The 20738-nt window shown below is 47.5% G+C and overlaps 1 protein-coding gene across 1 annotated transcript; it reads left to right on the top strand.

The window, feature by feature from the left end:
* Positions 1-7727: 7727 nt before the first annotated feature.
* On the top strand, positions 7728-8981 carry LOC143888617 (uncharacterized). The gene is made up of 2 exons (XM_077393057.1): positions 7728-8042; positions 8244-8981. Exons 1-2 carry the CDS (start codon positions 7728-7730, stop codon positions 8979-8981), a joined length of 1053 nt encoding a protein of 350 aa, XP_077249172.1.
* Positions 8982-20738: the final 11757 nt, after the last annotated feature.

Below are 20738 nucleotides of genomic sequence, written 5' to 3'. Positions count from 1 at the left end.
GCGAGGGAGGAGGAGGAGGAGCAGGGGCGGGAAAAAAAAATTGGGCTGGGGCGAGTGGGAAGGGTGGGCGAGAAGGAGAAAAAAAGGAGCGTGATGGAGGGAGGGAGGAGAGAAGAAGGAGAAGGGGAGCTCCTCCAATGGTCCCTAGGGCACAAAAACCCCTAGGGCTCTGATACCATGTTGAGAGGAGAAGAGATTAGAGAGAAAAGGAAGAAGTTAGGGTTTACTCCCCCTTACTTTAGTATTTATATATAAAGAGAACATACAAAGACCACTATGCCCTTAGGCTATGCAATACACCTTCTAACAATATCAAGACAAGAATGCTAATAACATAATTTTCAAAACATGGTTGTGTTAATGTTGTTTCCCCAAGGTATAGGAGGCTGATATTTGTATGATTCGGTGGGTATACCTTGTTTTGGGGAGTGCGCAAAACTCAGTTAGAATTACCTCATTCAATAAGAGCACTAAGCTCATTTGTCCCATGTCAGAATGCTTATGGCTCATTTGTCTTGTTTTGGGTTCCACTTGTCTAGTTCCTGCTCTAATGTCAATCAGGGAATTTCAATTACTAGTGTCTCAAGACTTGCCACCTTCATTTATACCGGGTATCTCAGTCAATGCATTCTAAACGAGAATACTTACTATGTTTGTTGGAATATCTCTTATACTTGGCAAAAGAAGAAATTGTCGAATTACATCTATGTCCGTGTCGTCTCTCCACTTGATCATGATGTAATCTATGGAACAACTTATTGTAGCCTTTTCATTCACGTTCTACATGCCCCAGGCGATGACGGAATGATTCTTGAGCCATCCCTTTACCATTCTTGTCCTCATACTAGGATTTTTCATGGGGTTTAGGGATTCTCCCTGTGTGGAGCCTTTGCTTCTTATAGGGTTCAACCTTGTCTTCTTCTTCGGGTTTACTTTGCACGTTCCTCGGGATCCTTTTCGAGTTTCGGGATTCCATCGATTTTGGGGACGCATCGTCGAGTTTAGGCGATGACGGACGGCGACCTCTTGAGCCAAAATCCCCTTTCGATCAAAAGGGATAAAAAAACATAAAAATCAAAATAACAAAAATCCAAAATACATCAAAAAACACTCAAAGCGTTTTTTGAAAAGCTGTTTCGAACTACGTTGGCTTGATCCCTTTCCACAGGGTATGTAGGCAACTTGGGATTCTCGTCCCAAGTTCAGTCAAACTTTTCAATAAAATCATTTAAATCCTTCAAAAAAATCATCTCAGCATCTAAAAATATCTTTCAAGCTTTTCCCAAAAAATACAAAAACCAAAATGGGCAAGGATGGTGATTGCCAGGTCACTCGGAGCCTTCTTTTCATTTCATTTTTTATTTTCATCGTGGTTTGCCGGTCTTATCGTTTTTTCGACGTTTTATCGGGTTTTGGGATGAGCGATGACGTAGCGTGACCCCTTTACAGGGATTGTCCTCGCTGAGCCCAACGATAGGCTATGACGATCGCAAGACTTATCCGATCTTTAGCGGATCAGGATCACTGAGCTCGATTCCTTTATAATCGCTCCCTGAGTCTATCGTATGTCCCATTTTCTTTTCCCTGGCATTTTGGGTTTGCGCATACCGTCTATTTTCTTATTCCTTTCTTTCCTCGCATCTTTTAGCTTATCGTGTGTTTGTCTTTGGTTCCTTGTGTGTTTACTTTCAGCTTGTTTATTCCTTGTGCGTTTAGTTTCACATGTTTATTTACATGCTTAGCTGTGACATTTATTTGCTTACTTATCATGATCATATGCTTAGCTGTAGATATTTACTGCTTTTCTGCTTATCATATCTGCTATTACTTGCTTAGCTGTAGCTGTGCATGCGGATGTTATTGCTTTCCTAGATGTAATGGGTTAGGAGTAGATGCGGTGAGTTAGGATTTGGATGTTTATTTTCTTTTGCGCATCCCTGGGTCATGCATGCTTAGATAGACGTTTCTTCGGGGGTACTCGTTCCCATTTCACATGATTTTAGCCCAAAACTCTTCAAAATTAATTTAAAATGGCATAAGAGACCAGGTGCTTGCACTTGGGCGAATTGGGGGCGCTTAATACCTTCCCCATTCTTCATCAGGCATGGACTTTTGTATCTCTGGTTATCCGTTGCAACAGAGTATTTCATGGGATCCAGGGCATACTTCCTTGGATGACGACTCTTCTTTGTTATAGGTACATCTTGGTTCCGGGCTAGTCCTTGAATCGAGAGGTATCTCATTTATATCGCCACCCATGCTTTGAGTGGCACCATTTCGAGAGTTCCTTGGTAGAGCTCTCCTTGACATTGTGGAGATCTTAGAGGACAGACGTGAGATCTCGTGTCCCTCGCCCATTCGTCCTCGGGATCGGGGTCCACAGGCTGGCGACTCTGCTGGGGAATTGATTTTTATGGGGAGTTAACTCTGTTGGAGAGTGGACTCAGCTGGAGATACTGATTTTGCTGGGGAGTAGATTTTGTTAGAGAGCGGACTCAGCTGGGAGTTGACTCGGTTGGGGATTTGGAGGCTTGACTCGGAATGTGCACATGCCTCTCTCGTCTCAACTTGTTGGGGATATTGACACTGATTATCCTTGTGTGTCTAATATCTTTTATGACGCAAGTCATAAAAGATGCCCCTAGTGTATTGTACTTCCATGACAAGGGTCTTAAGGAGGCGGAACAATGATGGTCGAAAAAAAGATGCTTTGCTTCATGAAGGCTTGAGGTTGCAAAGGTTTTTTTTTTTTTTTTTGGTATGGAGAGAGTAGGACAATCACCATGATGGCTGAGTCTGAGAATCTCTTTCTGGCATTGTTCGCTTCTGGAGGCTTAAGGTCTCTGGTAGGTTTGACTAGGATGTCTCTTGCCCCTTCTGATACCTAAACCAGGAGTTACTCTGAATTTTCTTTATCGTTTGGAGGGCGTGCTGTCATTCTTTCAACGCCAGTGGCTTTGACTTCAAAGGGAAGGAAAAAATGAACAAAAGGAGGAATAGATTTCAAAGGACTCAACCAAAGAAAACTCCTATTGCTCTAGGGACTCGACTCATTTTTTTTTACTCACACTTGGATCTTATGTGTTATTCATTAAGGGTATGGCTTAGCTACTCTTAGAGTATTTCGAATACCGTGTCAAGAGGCATTAATTTCCTCTTTCAGTATTTCTGTCATGGTCATTATACCCTTTAGATTGTTCGGTTTTAAATGCCCCTAGTATAGAGCAGCCAAAGAAGATCTTGCTGGCGCCGCTCAGACTCTGATGATGCCAACTCTGATGCTGAAGGCTGCGCCCATTTTCTGATACTCTGAGCTTCATGTGGGAAGTCACTGCCATTCGACCAGATCACCCAAGCGGGTTTTCGATCCAGCGGACCGCTCTGCCTTGATTTTTGCCTGGATCACATTTTTCAGGTTTTTGGTCCAGCAGGCTAACACCCCAATTTTTGTCTAAGTCGCCCTTTCGGGTTTTCGACTTAGCGGGTGAATGACCCTAACTTTTGCCTAGACCGCTCTTTCGGGTTTTCAGCCTAGCAGGTCTTCAGACTCTATCTTTCTTTCTTTCTTTTTTTACTTTGAACCTCTGCTTGTTGCACCAGAAGGACTTTCTAGGTGGGTTAGGGTTCAAAAGGACGGGATTTATTCAAAATTTTTGGGAAATTTGGGTCAGGTCAAAATGGGGTGTCTACAGATGCCCCTCTTTGGCAGAGGGTGCTTGTCGCACGAATGCCAAAGCCAAAAGGACGACGCATTTTGACCTGCCCCGGAAATTGGTTTAAAGAAGGAAAGAATTAACGAAAATGATTTTGCGAAGGTTGAACTCTTAAAGGGGTCAGATGCCTCAAGGGTCTTACTCAGAGTGGATGCTTCAGGAGACTTTGGAAAGAATGCCGCAGGGGACTTTGGTAAGGATGCCGCACGAGAACGGGCTTGGATGCTGTGTAAGAACGGGCTTAGATGCCGTGTGAGAACGGGCTTAGATGCCGTGTGAGCACGGGCTTAGATGCCGTGTGAGCACGGGCTTAGATGCCGTGTGAGAACGGGCTTTCAGGAGCGTCACGAGAGACGGAAGCTAAACAAAATTTGATTTGTTCTGCGAAATTGACCTGTCTGCGAAATGGACTTGTCTGCGAATGAGACATGGCCAGCGGGACTGGAGGTCAGCGAAACGGGAATCAACAAGGATCGGCCTTGATGGCCTGATGAAAATAGCTTGTCTGCGAAATTGACCTGTCTACGAAATTGACTTGTCTGCGAATGAGACATGGCCAGCGGGACTGGAGGTCAGCGAAAGGGGAGCTAAGGAAACTTTGATTCGCCTGCGAAATTGACCTGTCTGCGAAATTGACTTGTCTGCGAATGAGACATGGCCAGCGGGACTGGAGGTCAGCAAGACGGAAATTAATAAGGATCGGCCTTGATGGCCTGATAAAAATAGCTTGTCTGCGAAATTAGCCTGTCTGCGAAATTGACCTGTCTGCGAAATTGACCTGTCTGCGAATGAGACGCGGCCAGCGAGACTGAGGGTCAGCGAGACGTGAACTAAGGAAAATTTGATTTGTCTGCGAGATTGACCTGTCCGCGAAGTTGACCTGTCTGCGAATGAGACACGGCCAGCGAGACTGGAGGTCAGCGAGACGGGAATCAAAGAAGATACAATTTGTGTAGATTCGAATTGAGAATAGGATTTTGACTGATTCCATTGGGGATTGATTGATCATCTCTTGCCAAGAGAAATTAGGAGTGCGTGCTCTCTGCTGAGAACAAGACTTGGATGACTTGCTGGAGTTTGAGTATCGACTGTTTTTGTTGAGAGAATTGTATTCTGCAGGGAGTTGACTCTATGAGGAGTTGACAATAGACTCAGAAGTGAGTAGACTTTAGACTCAGCCCGTTCTTACACAGCATCCAAGTCCATTTTTTTTTGTCAGCATACAAATAAATTTGTTACCTTGTAACCTTTTTTTTTTTAAATCAACCCATCAAAGGATTGGTTGGTCGAAAAAAAATTAAATTATTGAAAAACCATTTGTAGGATGGGAAAGGTTGCTGATTGGAAATGAAAATCAGAAAGTGGAAGATTTGTGCGAATACATAAATAGATGCTTATCAAAGCGAGGAATTCCATGAGAAAAATACCACGATACCCCCGGCAATTACAATGACAGAGGTGATGTCATGATGCAAAGTGGTGAAAGGCTTCCTATCTGAGCTTGGCTGGGGCTCTATAGCCTTACCAATATAATGAATTCTTGAAGAAGGTGATGTACAACAATGATAATTTATTTGACTGTAATAGTGTGGATCAGCATGTACCTTGATGCAGGCTAGACAAAGCTCTTAAGTCTCTTCCTGCAAATGTCATTTTTGTGAGTGTCTCTGGTTATTTTTTATGCAGATTATCTTCTTTTGACTGGCATACAACTGAAGTCATGTGAATGTCATTGAGGTTGTCTTGGCAGTCTACAAGCAAAAACTTTTAACTAACCACAAGTACTTTTGTTTTTTTTCTTTCTTAGTTGAATACACTGTGAGAGTATCGAACAGTGGATTTATGAAGACACATTGCTCGCGCCAGCAAATCAAGAAATGCCGTCACCAACATGAAAGGGAGAAACAGTTGAGATTGTTTCATCAACAAGAAGACATATTGCTCGTACCAATAAATCAAGAAATGCTTGCACCAACAAACAGATAGTTGACTTGTCTCCCACATGGAATATCAAAGCTGTTAAGCAAACAATCTGACAAATGCTCATTTCAAGGGTTGCTTTATTGATCCTAAGTATTCAGCTATAATGAAACAGGCTGTGAAAAATGTACAAAGCCAACACCTGACACCTGGTAAGTAGTATTAATATATCCCATTGCAAGTCATGGCAATTGTGTAAGCCATGGTTAGCTGTGTATGTTGTACTTCAGTTATGATAATGAAGAATTCATCTCCACCAATTATGCCCAGGAAGGATGGTGCTTTATAATCAAACTTATATCACTTTACCTCAGTTGTATCCTGGTCGAATTGCATTGCTGGTTTAAGAAATAGCTTCAGACACATGCAGCATGGTCAGCAATGAGAAATATAGCACTTGTAATCTCATTCTGAAACCGTGATGATAAGAGTTTATGGGACAACTAGACCAGCAGCCCATAGCCTGCATGCTAGAATGATAAACGATACCACGATATATGTTTCCCGATAAGCAAGGTGCCCCCATCCTGACCGAGCTGAACTCGCTGGACGAGAATTGTCTTGATTCATGGAGCTTTATACAATGCTTATAGATCAATTTATTTGTTGGTTGGGGCATCAAATATCAGTAATCTCAATTAGAAGAATTTATGGTCGGCTCCGACAAATAAAACGAAGTATCCAGTCTCCATTCAGAAAATACCAAATTTGATTCATGTGAAAAATACCAGTGGCCATACATTTGTTTATTAAAGTGAGACTCTAGCTTATATCGTTCCATCATAGGTTAATATGAGTATATGATAGAACATTTATTAAGTAATTTTTACACACTAACTCTCAGACATACACACATATTTTTAGCATAACTTACTTTTAACATTGGATGCCAAAGAAGCTTTACAGACTAGTGGGGTCGCCAGTGCCAAAAGAAACTCATAATAGCATCTCACTCCAAACGGTTGTCCCTTTTTTTTTATAATAATATATACTTGCTTGGAAAAAAATACTCAGAATGAGATATCATTATGAGAACACAACTGATATGTATCCCACTTCATAATGTTTGTCAGTCTTTTTATGTGTGTAACTAATGAAAATGGAATGAAACTAGCAAAAGAAACAAAAAACTACACAGACTAATGTATCCAGCTTCTTCACATGCAAGAGAAATGAAAAAATTTCTCTTAGTGAAAGTTGCCTACAAAGAAAGACATGCAGAAAATTAAACATAACTCAACAGGCAACAACATTTCAAAATTTCAAGAATAGAGTACCTGAGGATTTACAACAGTAACTTGAAACAAACTAGAAAACAGTGTTCACATAGAATAGATCCAAAGGAATCTTGAAAAACTTTTGTTTTTGCTATGGCTTCCTTGCTATGGCTTCCTTGAAAAAACTTCCAAACAATGTGAATTTTGCATATGGCTTCCTGTTTTCTGATTTGCTTTTGCTAGAGTATTCAATTGTTGAAAAACTTTGGCGTTTCACTCTGATTGCTTTTGTTTGGTTGGCAAGAAGAGATTGTTAGACTTTATAGGTTATGTAACATAACTGATGTTGGTCATGATGATGCCAAAGTTTTGCATCATGGAGATAGCAATTCGCTTTTTTATTTTTATTTTGGAAGTATAACCATTGGTCTGTATATTGTGCAATCGCTATTGTCACACCATGCATATATGGCATTTGATAGGGACCATCGCATAAGGCATTTCGTGGGCTGGCTGTTGCATGAGAGAGCAGCCACCTCGTTAATAAGACAAAATCTGCCGAAAAGTGAGCCTATGTGGCTGCTCTCTCATGCAACAGCCGGACAACGAAATGCCTTCTGCGATGGGACATTAAAAAAAGAAAGAGAACGTAAGGCCTTTGCGATGGGACATCATAGGCAAACGTGCTCGGATTTCGATGAAATTTTGCAGGGACCCTGGTAAGTCCCTAACCTAGCTTAGGGTGCAATTTGGGGTCCTATCTCACTGATTTGATGGGGTTTTATCATAAAATTGGAAGGTTTAGGGCACGGTCAAAATGGGGAGTCTACAGTTACCTATACCCCAACTGGTATGGGAGGATGTTTCAATGGATTTTATCACTGGGTTACCACTCTCAAATGGATTCACTGGTATCTTCGTCGTCATTGATCGTCTCTCAAAATATGCTCATTTAGGAGCACTACCGACGACCTACAATGCAGTACGCGTAGCGAAGCTGCTCACAAAATCTATCGTGTCCGACAGGGACCCCATTTTTATCAGCAACTTCTGGTCCTCATTGTTCAAATTGAGTGGCACTTCATTGAAACTTTCATCCGCCTACCATCCACAGACGGATGGTCAATCAGAGGTTCTGAACAGATGTGTGGAACAATACCTCAGAGCATTTTCACTAGACAATCCCAAACTATGGCATTCTTTTCTTCCTTGGGCGGAATTCTCATACAACACGTCTTTCCACACTGCTATAAAAATGACGCCTTTTGAAGCAATTTATGGACGTCAACCACCAACCATACTAGCGTATATTCCAGGATCTTCAATGATTTAGGCAGTAGACACTGAACTGACACAACGGGATGAATTACTCAACCGATTGAAGCTTCATTTGCAACAAGCTCAATCAAGAATGAAATGCTTAGCTGACCAGAAACGAACTGACAAGCAGTTTGAGGTGGGTAGTTGGGTCCTGCCTAAATTGCAACCCTATCGTCAGCAATCAGTGGAAAACAGAGTATCTCAGAAACTCAGCAAAAGGTTCTATGGACCTTATGAAATTGAAGGAAAAATAGGGAAGGTAGCCTACAAATTGAAACTTCCAGAGGGCAGCAAAATCCACCCTGTTTTTCATATTTCCTTGCTCAAACCTTTTCTTGGTCCACTTCCCCAATCCGTTTGCACTCTTCCTGTTCAGAGTTTCAACAATAAACCACTTATCAGTCCTTTAGCAATTATTGGTGTCAGAACTAGTCTCAAAGGGGACATACCAGTAGAGCAAGTGCTTATTCAATGGAATGGACTCCTTCCAGAGGATACTTCATGGGAAGGTTTGCAGGACTTACAACAGGAATACCCCCATTTGAACCTTGAGGACAAGGTTAATTTCGATGGGGTCGGCATTGATAGAACATCAGAATTGCAAGGGACCAAGGAGCCTGATTCGAGCATTGGAATGGAAGAAATAGAAAACATGGCAGAAGATGAGGCTCAACCAGAGTGGGAGAATTGTAACAGGGAAAAAAGATTAAGGCGTAAACCAAATTGGATGGATGATTATATACAGCATTAGTCAGTAATAAGGTAGTTTTCCTTTAAATCCGATTGTTTAGGTATTTCAGTATTTCGTATGTAGAAGGATAGTATACTACCAGTTTGTTATTGAGAATGGACAGCTGTAAGAATTCGTTAGGATATGATCCATAAAAAGGGATTGGCGTCAGAGAATAGGGTAACGAATGAAAAAATATTCCTTTTCTCTCTCTCTCTCTCTATCTCTCTCTTCCTTTTCTTCTTCTTCTCCTTCTCTTCTGTTTCTGCTCTGTTTTATTTTTCCTCTGCAATAGTTACCCGATCTTAGCACTTAAACCTCATACACCTATCAGTTAGGCCCCGTTTGTAGTAGTTTTTGAGAATTGATTTTTACGGAATTGATTCTCAGCAAAATTGGGTGCTTGGTTTACAATGTGAAAACGATTTTGGACACTTAAATCGATTCTATATTATATTACAACAAGAAAATTTGACACAGGGGGGACAAATAAATGACATAATATCACAGGGGTCAAGTGTTTGTTGAAAATCACAGAAGGAGATCAAAACCCGGTTTACGAAAATTCGAATGACGAGAATGCCCCTTTGGCAGAAACAGAGTGATTTGACTTTGAAAAATAAAAAAACATTTAAGTTTTCCCTCTTCTCTCTTCCCTCTTCCCTCTTCCCTCTTCTCTCCTCTCGTCTCTGTTTAATTTTTTTTCGTCCTCTCCTCCAGCGATCTCTACGGCAATCTCTCCGGCGATCTCGACGAAGGTGAAGCACGTATCAGACCTCGCATTTGAAGAAAACCCTACCTGGTACGTCGTTTCCTTCCCTTCCTTTATTCAATCTCATTTTTATTTATTTTTTAAAAGAAAAATCAGGTTGAGAGAGATGCAAAAGGGGGAGGAATCCTTTTTCATATAATATGTTTTTTATTTTTTTCAGTTCATATACATGTCAGTTACTGCATTTCATCCTACAGAGTAAAATAGTTGTAAATGCTTGTAAATGCTGTTTGTTGCTGCTAGGGTTTTATGTTTTATATTAATTTGTGAAATGGAGAAACGTTCTCCTGTTTATTTAATCTAGGGTTTTATTTTGTACATTAATTTGTGAAATGGGGAGATGGGATTTCATTTCATATATGCGTATCCACCTACAGAGTAAAATAGAGTTGCATGCTATGGTATTTGTTGATGCTAGGGTTTTATTTTTTTACGTTAATTTGTGGAATGGAGAAATGCGATTTCATTTCATGTACATATCACTTACCACATTTCCACATACAGAGTAAAATAAATGCAAATGCTCGTCTGCTATTTGTTTATGCTAGGCTTTTATTTTTATAATTTGTGGAGTGGAGAAATGGGATTTCAAAAACACCTTCTTCAATACCACGTAGAGCTCCCTTATATTGCCCTTCAAAACCCTCTTTAGGTACTAGTAACCCCACCTAGGTAGCTGAAAACCCTTTTCTGTGAACTTGGGGACCATGGTGGGCAGTTGATGGCCCCTCTATGGGGACTTCTTCTACCCCATTTAAGGACCCATAACACCTTCTTCAATACCATGTGGAGCTCTCCTATATTTCCCTTCAAAACCCTCTTTAGGTACTAGTAACCCCACCTCGGTAGCTGAAAACCCTTTTCTGTGAACTTGAAGACCATGGTGGGCAGTTGATGGCCCCTCTATGGGGACTTCTTCTACCCCATTTAAGGACTCATAACACCTTCTTCAATACCATGTGGAGCTCCCCTATATTTCCCTTCAAAACCCTCTTTAGGTACTAGTAACCCCACCTCGGTAGCTTAAAACCATTTTCTGTGAACTTGGGGACCATGGTGGGCAGTTGATGGCCCCTCTATGGGGACTTCTTCTACCCCATTTAAGGACCCATAATACCATCTTCAATACTATGTGGAGCTCCCCTATATTGCCCTTCAAAACCCTCTTTAGGTACTAGTAACCCCACCTCTGTAGCTGAATACCCTTTTCTGTGAACTTGGGGACCATGGTGGGCAGTTGATGGCCCCTCTATGGGATTTCTTCTATCCCATTTAAGGACCCATAACACCTGATGGCGTCTGGATCCGGGTCTGCGATCGCGCGGTCGGTAGAGGGCCTCCGCAGGGTCTGCAATCACAAACAAAAGGGGGTCAGGGAATCCGGGGTGGGTCCCGGACGACCACTTCGACACCCAAGTCAGATCCTTCGACCAGTCAATATAAAGAACAGCTAGAAAGGGAGGGGGTTTTGACCAGGGTTACCAGGGCCGGTGCGCGGGGACATTTCTGGGTGCGTAAATGAGTGACTCGGAGGGGACTAGCAGGGAGGGCAGGATGGGATTCCTGGCCTCCTTTGTTGTTGCCTCGCCTCTTTTTCCGGTGTTGCGGGGTGGAGGATGGGTGAATTCCCTGCTTTTTCCGGGGTCAAAAGAAAAAAAAAGGGGTCCTCCTCTTCTTCCTTTCCCTCCCCTTTTAAAGGGAGGTGTGCGGCCCTTTTCATCATTATGGAGGGAAACACTTCCTTTGCAGGATTGAGCCGTCCCTCTGCCTCGCCGGCGCGCGTGGCTTTGGCGGCCATTTCCTTCCCTAATTTGTGATGATGAGGCCTGGGTGGTGAGAGAGCGACATGTGTCATGAATGTGTGGTCTTTGCTGTTTTCCAACACCCTTCTTCATGATGGTTGGGCTCTGCTCGTGCATGGATGACACGTGGTGATATTTGGGAGCGTAGCCATATTTGTGCCCCATCATAACTCCCCCTTACTCCTTTGGTCCATTGAATGGGCCAAGGGAGTAACGTTTTGTTCGAGCTAAGTCATGATGAGGATATTTACGAGGGCTCCGGGGTGCGTGGAGACGTGCCGTTTTATCCGGCGGCTGTCCTTGGGAAGCGGCGGCGTCGTTAGGGAGGCTGCGTTGTCTCGAGGCACCAGGATTTCTTTCCCGAGTTTAAAAGAGGGGAATTACCCTGGTGTCTTTTTGTGGCTCCTCGTCGCTCTTCTTCTTTCTTTTGCGGTAGGGGTTCTTTTCGTATATTCTCCAGCAACATGTCTGGCTCTTCTTCACGAGTTAGGGGCAAGGCCTGTCTCCTCCAGGAGTCGTCGAGCGACCCTGACTTGTCCTCCGATCCGGGGGAGGATCTCGTGGCTCGTCGGAAGAAGGCTAAGAGGGGGGCGCTTCGTCGGGCTTCCCCCCCCCCCCTTCGCCTTTCTTCCTTGCCTAGGAAGGACAGATTGTCCAGGTCCCGCGTTGCCCGGGAGTGGTCGTTTTTCTCTCGAGCCTATCGCCAGGGGACGGAACTGCGTGGACGTGTTTCGAAGATGGGTCAGGAGATCGAGGACTTGAAGCGGGAGAACGAGGTTCTACAGAAGAAAGTTCATCTTCTCAACGAGCAGCTGTTGGAATATGAGGTGGACCCCCTGCTGGAGACCTCTTGGGAGGAGGAGGGGAGCTCCTCTGGGGAGGAGTCGTTCTCCGATTAAGCTTTGGCTTTCTATGTTTTTCCTGCGTGTCTATCCCCTTCTCTGGCGGGGATCTCTGAGGCCTGCGTGCCCTGTGCTTGTTTTTTGGTTTCCCTTTATTTTTGTAGGCCTATGGGCCAGGAGGATGTTAATGGGTAGTTTATGTGTATTTGGGCCATATCTCTTAATGTTGTTCTTGGCTTGTGATGGAGAATCTCTGTGTTTGCAAGGATTGGCGATGCTCCGACCCTTCCGGGCGCTATCTCTGTTTTTTTTTGTTTTTTTTTGTTTTTTTGGGGGGGGGGGCCGAACCTGCGTGGAGTCGGGATAGCGAGGCGTGTCGAATTCGTGTGATTTTGACCCTTACCCTCGACTTCCTTTATGAAGGTTAGGCTTTACGTAGATCTGGGGGCGACACGTGGCGTGCTCCGGTGATAGCGCCGTCTTTGCATGTTATCGTGATGTGACCTTTAGTCCATTGGGGTGCGAGCGGATATTCTGCTCCGTCCGGCGGCTCCTTCCCGAGGCGCCGCTTGGTTGTTCAGTAGGAAACGGACACGCGGGTAGTAAGTGCTTCATTTTTTCACACCGGGGTTTCCTATAAGGGTTCTATAAAGGGGGGAGCTTTCCTGAAGTCAGGAATATCGCCCTTTGTCTCTTGTTCGCCTCTTTGATTTCTTCCGGCCTTTCTTCAGGCTTGTCCGAGATGTCGTCGCCTTTCCAGGGTCCCTTTGCGGGCGGCGATAGTAGGTCTGATCGCGACGGGAGTCGTTCGAATAACCCCGAGGCAAATTCTGGCGGGCTGGGGCCTCAGCGAGGGGTTCCGGAGGGGGACGTGGATCATCCTCCTTCCCTGCACGAGAGGGAGTCTCATGAAGCGTTTATTCACCGCAACCGTTCCTTCTTTTCCTGCGTCCATCGTAGGGGAATGGAGGTTTTTAGCCGGATGAGGGACATGGATCGGGAGATTGCTGCTTTGCGCGCGGAGAACGATGTGCTGAGGAACCGGGTGCGTTGGTTAAATGATCAGGCCCGTTTGGCTGGGAATCGGCGTTGGGGAAGCTCTTCGGACGGGGAACAGAGTGATAGGGAGATTTCTGATGCGGAAAACTCTTTCAGCGGCCAGTCCCTCTGAGCTGATTGTGGTGGGAGTTCGGAATTTTTGGAGGAAGCCTCTTGTCTTTGTGCTTTCTTTTTTTATGTCTTAGGGATCTTGGGGGCTTCGGGCCTGCGTGCCAATTGTCCTGACTCCCCTTTTTGTAGGCCTTTGGGTCAGGAGGAAGTGGTTTATGAATGGTGCCTTTCTTTTTCCTGTTTCTGATGTGTGTTTTCTCCTTTCATGTTTGCTTTTCTTTTGCATGCTTGCTTTCTCGCGCATTTCTGAGCCCTTGTCGCTGCGTTCGATATTTTTGGCCCGGTGGTATTTTGTATGGGGTATCTAGTCGTACCTTTTTTCATTTTGTGGAAGGGTATGTCGGGCCCTTGTGACGGGGTCCGAGCCCTTTCTTTATGAACGCAGTTTTGTCCATCTGGTGGAGGTGTATGGATGGCTTGCTGGGGAAGTTATGTCGTGGGTAGGGGTAGAGACGTCCTTTCCGTATGGCGCTTCGACTTATGGCAGTTCCCTTGGGTTTCTCAATCGGCGCCACGTGTGCGCGTCCCATCGACTTAGAAAGGGCGGGAGTTCGAACGACAGGTGTCAAAACCCTAGCCCTTTTTAAAGCCTTTTTGGGGATTTCATTTTTTACTTTATTCCTTCGTCTTCCTCGATTAGAACGGGTTTTTCTCCGCGGCGATTCTTCTACGTGTTGCTTGTCGTCCACGCTTCGCTCGGTGAGTTCTGTGTCTTTGTTTCATAGCTTAAGATGTCTGTTGCGACTGTGCCTCAGAGCCCCTCTTCCGCGTCGGTAGAGGTGGTGGAGAGGGCTCCGGTGAGAAAGAGGAGGCGGTTGTCCGTAGAGGGTGGGAGCAGCGTCGCTGAGGATGTGCGGCAGCCCACGGAGTTGAGGGATAGTTCCGGGACCTCCGGGTCGTCGGTGGGGGCCGCTACTTCCGAATCTCCGGCTCGAGTTTCTTATGCTCGTGGGGCGGAAATTGGGGACATTCGGCCTGGCGCCATTATTCGTCCCGGCCGGGTGGCGTGTTTCAGGAATACTTTGGAAAAAGGGGCGGCGGAGAAAATTAGGAGGGAGTTCCATATCCCCGACGATTATGGGATTATAGTCCCCTCCTTTGTAGAAGGGGTGTGTGGGGGTACCACGGAGGAAGAGGTAGCTTTCTACGTGGAAGCTTTCCGAGCGGGGGTTAGGTTTCCGCTCTTGGACATTATAATAGAGGCCCTCGAGTTCTACCAGGTGGCTCCTTCCCAACTGGCGCCTAATAGTTGGCGCACACTCCTGGCCTTTGTGGCCAAGGCGGGTCTTCATAAGGTTCAGCCCACCCTTCCGCTGCTCCGGGCCTGCGTGGCCCTCAGTCCGTTGGTGAAGGGGGAGGACAGCTGGCTTTATCTGACCCAGCGTCCTCAGGTGAAGATTGCAGCGAACTTGCCTTCGTCCATCAAGAAGTGGAAGGAGTATGTGTTTGTTACCCCTCCATCGGACGCTGGCTGGGATTTTCCTCGTTCTTGGAGGCGCTCCGTTGAGTGGCGGAGGAAGTCCCTTCCCGACGAGTCTGACTATAGCAAGTTTGACTTGGGGAAGCTCGCCTCTGGGGAGGCTATTGACGTCTCCGAGTTTAGGTGGGAGAGGAGCCTGAAGAGGTTTGGCTTGGTGGGAGCTGTGGAGAGGAGGGTCCGTTGCACGGGCGAGGGAATGGGGGAGAGTTCAGCCAGCTATCGTGGTGAGCCCCTCCCCTCTTCCTCTCTCTTTTTTTTTTATTTTTTTTATTTTTGGTTTTCCTTTGCTTTGAGCGATTGTTATTCTCTTGTTTGTGGCAGGAGAGATGTCTTCTTCTGGTGACGTTGGTAAGGGGAAGGAGGTTGCGGCGGTGACAACGGGCTTGTCGAGCCGGAAGAAAATTCCTTCTGACTTTATGGCCGCGGCCAGGCTGGGTCGGTCGCAAGCGAGGCTCGCAACATCTATGCCTTCCAGCCCCTCTGGTCGAGCGGTTGGAGAGAAGGGGCCGGTTAGTTCCTCACCCCCGGGGTCTGAGCATCCTGCCAGGAGGGTCGCCAGCCGCGTGGCGCGTCCTTCAATCTTTGCGGAGGACGTGCCAAGTCGGATGGAAGGGGCGGTAATGACCAAGCTTCTTCTGGAGCGGGCGGAGCTTCCCCCGCAAAGTTTCCAGATGCGAGGGGAACTGTTTAAGCCTGGCTGGAGGATTGGTGTTGAGGACAGCGTTCTTGCGAATCCCCGGGTTGGGGTGGAGCTAGGGGTGACAACTGCCCTTCCTTGTGACGAGGCTGAGCTGAAGGGCTATGATCGTAGGGCCCTGGGGCTCAGTATTTTCAATCAACTTCCTGCGTAAGTAATGGGTGGCCGGTTTTCTGATGGTATTTTTCTCTCCTCGCTGTTTTTGAGATTGTGTGTTGGAATTTTCCTGATAACTTGCCTTTTGGAGTCCCAAAGTTATGCCAGGAGGATGGTGCAGTGCCTTCTTGAGGATGAGGCTGAGATAAGTGCTGTGGGGGAGCTAAACCGGCAGTTACGCGAGGAATTGGGCAGAGCCCGGGCGGAGAGAGCGACCTTTGATGACACTGTTGCTCAACTCCGGGAAGATCTCCGGGTAACTGTGGAGGGGAGGAGTCGTGCGTCGGACAAGTTGGCGCTGGCCCGGCGAACTCATGCCCGGGAATTGGCGAAGGCACGGGAGGAATGGCACGACTCTGCGGAGTTTTTTAAGGTTGCGGCTGCATTCAGCGTGGATATTGAGATTGATGCGTTTGCTGAATGCCGGCGGCGCGTTCAAGAGGTCGATCCCTCCTTCCCTCTCGATAAGCTGATGCATGAGTCTGAGGTCGATCCTTTGCCGACACCGGCGGAAGCGGTGGAGCCGGTAGGAGAGGAGGTGGCCGCCCCGGTGGATCGCGTAGTTGCCGAGACTTCCGAGGGGGGCCCAGTGATGTTGTGAATGCCTCGGGTGGCTTGCTCTTTTCTTTCAATGTTCCTGGTTATTTGGTCTGTAATAACTTTTGAACTACCTATTTTGTGTTGTTTGTTGTGTAACCGTATTGACATCTCTGCATATACACGATGCGCCGCGAGGTTTTCGAGGTCCTCAGGCCTTTGCGAATTGTGTTGGTGAGGGTATTCTTAGTGCACCCCGTAGGGCGTCTGTTTATGTGAGGACTATCTTCCCCTCGAATGATCAGTTCGGGGTTAATGGGTCCCGCCTGCCCTTAAAGGGGGAGGTCTTTTTTTTTCATGGGGAGCGTTTTAGGGTATTCTCGGGGGGATCGGCCCCGATGTTACCTCTGTCTCACTCCCTGTTTTCTTTCGGGTCCCTCATTTATCGTGGGCCGGAAAGTGGAGATGTACGCTGCTTTTGTAGAAGTGCTTTTCCATTAATTTGTTGATAAGAATACATCTTTGCTTCTAGGACACAAAAAGGAAACCAAAACACTTGTCATATTTTTAAAAGAAAGGCACGGAACTTACCCTGTCGTTTTACTGATAGAACTTTCGGAGGTTGTCCATGGTCCAACTGCGAGGGACCGGGGTCCCATCGAGGCGTTCTAGTTGGTAGGCCCCGGGTCGAAGTGCTCGAACGACTTTGTACGGTCCTTCCCATTTGGGTGCGAGCTTACCCGTGTTGCGGGGGTCTGATACCTCTGCACGCCGTAGCACCAGATCTCCTGGCTTTACCGAACGCTTTTTAACCCGGGCATTGTAGTATCGTGCCACCTTCTGCTGGTAGGAGGCGGTTCGGAGGAGGGCTTGCTCTCTTTTCTCGAGCACGAGATCGAGGTTGTTTCGGAGGAGTTCGGAATTTCCCTGCTCGTCGTAATTCGCGGTGCGGAAGCTGGGGAGGCCAATTTCTAGCGGAATGACCGCTTCGGTCCCAAAGGTTAAGCTAAAAGGGGATTCTCCAGTTGCGGTTCGTGGTGTTGTTCAATAGGCCCAGAGGACGCTAGGGAGTGCATCCAGCCAGTTTTTTCCGGCTTCTCCCAATCTCTTCTTGAGACTTTGTAGCAAAATCCTGTTGGTTACCTCGACCTGCCCGTTGGCCTGCGGGTGTGCTACGGAGGCGAAACGGTGTTCGATGCTTAGGCTATCACAGAATCTGCCAAATTCGGCGCGTGCGAACTGGGGACCGTTGTCTGTTACAAGGGTCTTTGGAATGCTGAAACGGCAAACGACGTCGTGATAGAAGAACTTCTCCGTCGCTTTGGAATTGGGTTTCACCACGGCTTTGACCTCAACCCACTTGGTGAAGTAATCGATGGCGACGTATAACATTGTATGCCCCCCGGGGGCCTTGGGGAATGGTCCGAGTAGATCCATGCCCCACATGGTGAAAGGCAGGGGTCCTGCTATCGCGGTGTACGGTGTAGCCGGTTGGTGGGGGGTGGTTGGTACCTTTGGCAGGGGCTGCATTTTTTGACGAATTCCTTGGCGTCCCTACGGACCGTGGGCCAGAAGTAGCCGTGCCTTACGATTTTCTGGGCTAGGGTCCTGCCGCCTCCATGGTCTCCGCAGATCCCTTCATGTACTTCTCGTAGAGCGTAGTCTGATTCGGAGGGCACCAGGCATCGGAGGTACGGCCATGTGTACGACCGTTTGTAGAGCCTGGGCCCGTGGACCACGTAATGGGCGGCTCTTGCGGTTAGGCGCCGGGCTTCCAGCTTATCTGCGGGTAATATACCGTCTTTCAGGTATCATATGATGGGGTCCATCCAGTTTGGCCCCGGTGGAATCTCCAGAACTCGTATCTCGTCGATGCTGGGGTGGGGCAGGATTTCTGTGAGCACGGTACCGAAGTCATGGGTCTCTTCGGCGGCCATTCTTGATAATGCATCCGCTCGGTTGTTCATGTCTCGCGGCACCTGGAGGATCTCCACCTCTCCCATTCCCTGCAGTTTCTCTTTTACCTTGTGGAGGTATTTTTTCATTCTGAAGCCCTTGGCTTCATATATTCCGTTTACTTGGTTAACGACAAGCTGTGAGTCGCTATAGACTTTCAATTTGCCTGCGCCGAGCTCCGCGGCTAGACTTAGTCCTGCTAGTAAGGCTTCGTATTCGGCCTCGTTATTGGAGGCTTTGAAATCCAACCTGAGGGCATATTCCAGTGTGAACTCTTCTGGGCCGTGGAGGACCACTCCCGCTCCGTGTCCTTTATTGCCGGCGGAGCCATCAACGTGCAGGATCCAAGGGGTTTCGCTGTTCTGTTCCGAGGGGTCCTGCATCCCGTCGTCGCAAACCGTGTGCGCAGTGGGGCCCTCGCTGCTCCCCATTGTTGCTGGTTCTTCGGCCGGGGCCGTGAATTCCACTATAAAGTCAGCGAGGGCTTGAGATTTGATAGCCGGCCTTGGGCGGACTTGTATGTCGAACTCGCCCAGCTCGACGACCCAACTTACCATCCTACCCGAGGTCTCTGGTTTCTGGAGAATCTTCCTGAGGGACTGGTCGGTTAGCAGGACTATGGGGTGGGCCTGGAAGTAGGGGCGGAGCTTTCGAGCAGCACTGACGACTGCGAGGGCGAATTTCTCTATGTTCGAATATCGGATTTCCGCACCGTGGAGAGTCTTGCTCACGTAGTACACAGGGTGTTCCTTTTTGTCGCTTTGTTTGGCCAACACCGCGCTTACTGCCGTGGGGCTGACGGCCAGATATAAAAACAGCTCTTCCCCCGGCTCGGGTTTGGCGAGTACGGGCAGTGTCTGGAGGTATTGCTTCAGAGAGTCGAAGGCCTCTTGGCAGGCCGGGGTCCATTCGAATTCCCGTATGTTTTTTAATTGTTTGAAGAAGGGTTGGCACTTCTCTGCTGATTTGGGCATGAATCGGCCGAGGGCCGTGATCCGTCCTGCGAGCCTCTGTACTTCTACTGCTGTCGTCGGGGGTTCCATGTCTAGGATGGCCTGGATTTTTTCTAGGTTGGCCTCGATCCCTCTTTGGCTGACCATGAACCCCAAGAACTTTCCGGAAGTTACCCCAAAGGCGCATTTCGCGGGGTTCAGCTTCATTCGGGCTCGTCGTAAGGTGTCGAAAGTTTCCTGAAGGTAGGAGATGTGTCTGGCGGCTTCCAGGCTTTTTACTAGCATATCGTCGACATACACCTCCACGTTCCTTCCAATTTGCGTTTGGAATAGCTTATTCACGAGCCGCTGGTAGGTGGCGCCTGTGTTTTTTAACCCGAAGGGCATGACAGTGTAGCAGTAGACGCCCTGATCGGTGATGAACGCTGTTTTCGGGATGTCTGGCTCGTGCATTTTGATCTGATTGTAACCTGAGAACGCGTCTAAGAAGGTGAGAAGTTCGTGTCCGGAGGTGGCGTCGATGAGTTGGTCAATGCGCGGGAGGGGATAGGGGTCTTTTGGCAGGCCCGGTTGAGGTCGGTGAAGTCTATACAGGCCCGCCATCCTCCGCTAGCTTTCTTGACCATCACGACGTTTGGCAGCCACTCGGGATACCGGATTTCCCTGACGAATCCGGCTTGTAGCAGTTTTTCCACTTCGGCCTTTATGTGAGTTTGGCGCTCTACTGCGAAGTTCCTCTTTTTCTGCCGGACGGGTTTAAGGGCGGGGTTCACATTCAACTTGTGGACGGCCATTTCCTTGGGTATCCCGGGCATGTCCTTGGCGGACCATGCGAACATGTCTTTGTTTATTCTGAGGAAGTTGATCATCTGGTCTCGCAGGGGGCTGTTAACATGGAACTTATCCGGACTTGTCTCTCCGGCTGATCTTGGGTCAGGGGGATGGAGTCTAGCTCCTCGGCGGGCTCTCCTCTGATTGCGCAAGCCCGCTGCCGAGGGTCTTCACTGCCGATGGTGAAATTTTCGGCTGGGGCGTTGGTTCCTTTCAGGCTTGCCGCGTAGCACTGGCGTGCTATCATTTGCTGTCCCCTGACCTCTCCCACTCCGTCCGGAGTGGGGAATTTCATCTAGAGATGGGGGGTGGAGACTACGGCTCCCAAGTCTCTGAGAGCAGGGCGCCCAATGATGGCGCTGTAGGTGAACGGTATGTCTACGACCAGGAAGGTGGTCAGGATGGTTTTCTGCAAGGGGTACGCTCCGAAAGTCACGGGCAAGTCGATCTTGCCGTCTACCTGTACGGATGCCCCGGAGAAACCGTAGATGGAGTATTCCGCGGGTCCCAGCCTTTTCCTGCCCAGCTTCATTTCTTCGAAAGTTTCGAGGTGTAGCACATTGACGGAGCTTCCTGTGTCCA

This window comes from Tasmannia lanceolata, unplaced genomic scaffold (genome assembly GCF_043159265.1).
Source record: "Tasmannia lanceolata isolate RefF3 unplaced genomic scaffold, GAP_Taslan_0.1 ptg000012l, whole genome shotgun sequence".
Taxonomy (NCBI): Eukaryota; Viridiplantae; Streptophyta; class Magnoliopsida; order Canellales; family Winteraceae; genus Tasmannia; species Tasmannia lanceolata.
The sequence above is the reverse complement of the archived record's forward strand: the minus strand, read 5'-3'. Positions and strand labels throughout refer to the sequence as shown.

What these genes read in the sequence shown, in the direction of transcription:
- LOC143888617 (XM_077393057.1), top strand. Translation starts at nt 7,728, where the DNA reads ATGGGGAGTCTACAGTTACCTATACCCCAACTGGTATGGGAGGATGTT. An exon ending in AGACGGATGGTCAATCAGAG is followed by an intron (nt 8,043 to 8,243) that starts GTTCTGAACAGA and finishes TCAATGATTTAG; the next exon opens with GCAGTAGACACTGAACTGAC.